At 34.4% G+C, this 4,117-nt stretch overlaps 1 protein-coding gene across 1 annotated transcript; it reads left to right on the top strand.

The window, feature by feature from the left end:
• The first annotated feature begins 2,676 nt into the window (after window positions 1-2,676).
• LOC148574926 (uncharacterized) lies at window positions 2,677-3,376 on the top strand. Its single transcript, XM_088504434.1, has 2 exons — window positions 2,677-3,058; window positions 3,219-3,376. The coding sequence occupies exons 1-2, from the start codon at window positions 2,677-2,679 to the stop codon at window positions 3,374-3,376; spliced, it is 540 nt and encodes a 179-aa protein (XP_088360560.1).
• Window positions 3,377-4,117: the final 741 nt, after the last annotated feature.

Below are 4,117 nucleotides of genomic sequence, written 5' to 3'. Positions count from 1 at the left end.
TTAATTGTAAATATTACTGTTAGTAAATTAGTTATTATTATTTTGTTAGTTGTTCAAGTTTAAAATGTAAACAGAATGCTAAGAAATTTTTTAATAAAGGACGTAATTTTTTTTTGGGTTTTTTTAATATTCTTTATTATAATTATTAATTAATATAAATATAACTAAATTAAAAAAGAGAGAGCCCCAACGGCATAATTTTTGTTATAATTATTATTGAAAACAGAGTTAATTTTTTTTAAATCCTTTTAGAATTAAAATTATTAACTATAATTGTTATGAATAAAGTTAAATGTCACTGTTGTTGGGAGAAATTGTTAGTACTGAATGAGTAGTAGTAATAATTTTAAAGCACCTTAGTTTTATTTTGGGAATATTCTAATTTTTTTCATTATAATTTTTATTGTTAGCAAGTTAGTTAGTTGTTATGGCTGTTAGAAAATGAATTTAGGCATGGAGTGATTATTATTATTTTTTATTATTATTTATTATAATTGAAGAGAAGAAAATATGTTTAAATAATAATAAATTACTAATTAATATTAGATATTATTCAAGAAAAATGTGTTATTGTAGAGAATTTAGTTTAGGAATTTACGTATTAGCAATAAGTTATGAATAATTTGAAGGATTAATAATATTAATTTTAGAAGTTAGAATTATCTGTTTTATAAGGATTTTGTAAATGAATTTATGATAGTGTTTTCTAGTTGAGTTATTTGTGCAAATTTTGTAACCATGATATTTATTTAATTTTGGTAGGAGTTTATTGTTTTAGTTGTTGTGGTTGAAAAATTATTGTACAGAATTTTGATTAGGAATTTATGTATTAGTAATTATTATTATTAGCAATAAGTTATGAATAATTTGAAGGATTAATAATAAATTTTTGAAGTTAGAATTATCTGTTTTATAAGGATGTAGTAAATGAATTTATGATAAAAACTTGTTTTTTGTAGAGCTATTTCTGCAAATTTTGTAACCTTGATATTTATTTTAGTAGCATATTAGTAAGTGTTAACAAGTTGACTAATAATTTGTTATGTTTTCTGTAGAAATTAAGAATGTTGACATGTGACCATCCAGTTCCTCCGGATCGGTACAACGATAGGGTGGAGGAGCATTTACGACTTACTGGATTTTATCATGTATCTCAAATTGGGGTAGTCCAATGTCAAAAGGCACTGGTTAACGCTCTAATCGAGCGGTGGCACCCCAACACACATACGTTTCATCTTTCCATTGGTGAATGTGCTGTGACTCTTGAAGATGTGGCTCTAATTCTTGGTCTTCCGACGGACGGTCTTCCTGTCACAGGGATGACAATGAGTAGTTTTGAAGCCTTGGAGGCGGAGTGTTTGCTTCAATTTGGAGTTGCACCGCGTAAGTCGGATTGTAGAGGTAGCTGCATAAAACTGAGATGGCTGCGAGATCTAAAAGAAAATTTAGAGTTGACTGATGAAATCAGTATACAGAGGTATGTGAGGTGCCACATTATGTTGCTGATCGGGACGATCTTGTTTGGGGATAAGTCTGGGGTAGGTGTGCACTGGAAATTTCTATCTTTGCTCCGTGATTTTGTCAGTATTGGAGGGTATAGTTGGGGAGCGGCATGCCTAGCACACCTCTACAGGGCGTTATGCAGGGCATCTCGTTTTAACTGTAAGGAAATAGATGGTCCACTAACACTTCTACTCGGTTGGGCTTGGATTCGACTACCATATCTATCGCCGCTTCCTAGGGAACCCCGCAGTTTTTCACTAGCAAACAGGTAACATTATGTTACAATGTACCCGTATCTTGTTTTTTAAGATTTAGTTGAGCTAATTGAATATATCATATTAGGTGGTGTAACTGGGAGCGCGGTGACCGACAGTAAAGATATCTGAATCTAGATCACTTTAGGAAGGCATTTGATGAACTTCAGGAAGGGCAGGTGTGTTTTAATTAAAGAATTATTACTTTCGGGTTTAGGGTCTGGGACATAATTATGAAGCATTGTTATTGTTATTGGTATTCTGGGTTGTAATCATGAGTTTCGTCTATTTTTCCCAATTTGTTTGGGTTGCTTATGCTGTGGATCGCGTGGATCTGAATATCATTCCTGCTGAAATCTACATGCAGTCAGTTGTCTGGAGCGCTACAGTTCCGTTGGTGTCATTTGAATGTATCGAGTGGCATGCTACCGATAGGTTTAGGCGACAGTTTGGTTTTGTTCAGGGAGTACCTAATCAGGAGCGGAATCTGGACAAGGCGCATGGAAAAGTCCTGACTGGTCCCAAGAATCTTAACTGGGCCACGGCACCGAGTCATTCAATTTGGGTGATGCATTGGTCAAACAGGTATAACTACGTTTTATCTGAGCTCCCCATGCCTTCATAGCATCCATTGGATAGTTACATGTACTGGTACCGATCAAAATTTGGGGACCACTTGAACTTGTCGAATCTTGTGGGTCAAGAGAATGATGAAGGTAATCAGGATATGGATGAGGGTGATCAGGATATGGATGAGGGTAGTCAGGATATGGATGATGACAATGAAGAACAAGAGCCACATTCGCCGCATATATTACCTCCAAACCCGATTCCAGAAGAACAACCTCAATCCTCAAGCCAGTATGTACCTCAGACACAGTTCCCCCCATCATTTCCAATAAGTCAACAATATTGGGATATGTCACAGTTTGAAATAGGAGAAGGAGGTTCTTTTAGCCAGTTGCTTGGGTTCATGGCTGCAGACGCAGGACTATCACAATATGGCCATCAGCCTGAGTTCATGGTAGGTAGGTATTCGTTGGATGCGAGGTATCCGGGCCATACCTCATCGGTTGCTTCTGGAGGGTTCGTATCTGTTGACTCTAGTAGGAGTGACGGTGGACGCGAAGTTCTTAATAGTCAGAATCCTAACCGTGTTTCTATAGGACTCATTGAGGAAAATGCTAACACACTCGAGAAAGAGACCGATGCGTATTTAGTAGATGACCCAGATGACGAGGACGATGATGAGGAGGATGAAATAGAGGAGTTCGATGAGGATGAAGAATCTCGTAATGATGGTATTATGTTGTGTATTTTACTTTACATGTTTGATTAGTTATTTATTTTTTGTTCATAAATGGCATCCCAGTTTGGTTTTTCCTGAATGATATGTGGTATCTATGTTAGTTTGATTACCTGATGTGCTACATTTAATTGTTTTTTATAAATTGTATACAGGTCAGGCACGCACTCCGGATGACAAAGTTAAAGGTTACAATCTGAGAATTGATCCACCACGTCGAAGCGCTAATCGCTACACTTCATCTGTCTTAAAAAAGGCGGCCAAGAAATGCAAGAACTTTGTGAAGGATGTAAAGTGGGCAATCAGAAAGTAGTTGTGGTGTAATGTATTTATTTAAGTATTAATCATGTGGACTATGTTTAGAGTACTTTGTATCTGTTGGACATTATGTATTCATGAGCTGGACTATGCTAAGATTTCTATTGTATGTCTAGAGTATTTATGCATTAATGACCTTATTCAAGTATTATTGATCTGGACTATGTATTAATGTTTCATAAAATCTGAGTATATTGCTACAGATATCATGTCAATATACCTCAATTGGACAATTGAGATCATATTATAACATGATGCAGGTATCTTATATTTAGTGTTGTAAAAATCGGACCGGACCGCCCGGTTCAACCAGAGAACCGGTAAATCGGACCATCTACCTAAATAATTTTCGTCTATCTAAATTATTTAAAATTTAGTTATAAATTCACTTATTCTTTTTTTATAATTATGTAATATCTATCAGTATTATTTTTTAATAAATACTTGTAGTAGATATTAATATAATAGATATAAACTACTTAATAAATTATTAAAACTTAAAAATAATAACTATTTTAACATAAAAGCAAAATAAAAACGTTATACAATGTTACATAAATATGAGATTTCGAGTGATTTTATACAATGTTACATATATCAGGTCAAGTTAAATCAAATGGACAACTCATGACATACTATATAATGCTACACATATCATATCATTTAAGACTGTGAACCTATTGAGCATCTCCGTCGGCATTTGCACTAGCTGACTGACAGCATCTGCTACGACTAT

This window comes from Arachis ipaensis, chromosome B2 (genome assembly GCF_059453495.1).
Source record: "Arachis ipaensis isolate K30076 ecotype BB chromosome B2, ASM5945349v1, whole genome shotgun sequence".
In the NCBI taxonomy this organism is placed as follows: Eukaryota; Viridiplantae; Streptophyta; class Magnoliopsida; order Fabales; family Fabaceae; genus Arachis; species Arachis ipaensis.
Note: the sequence above shows the minus strand (reverse complement) of the source record. Positions and strands in the feature narration are given on the sequence as shown.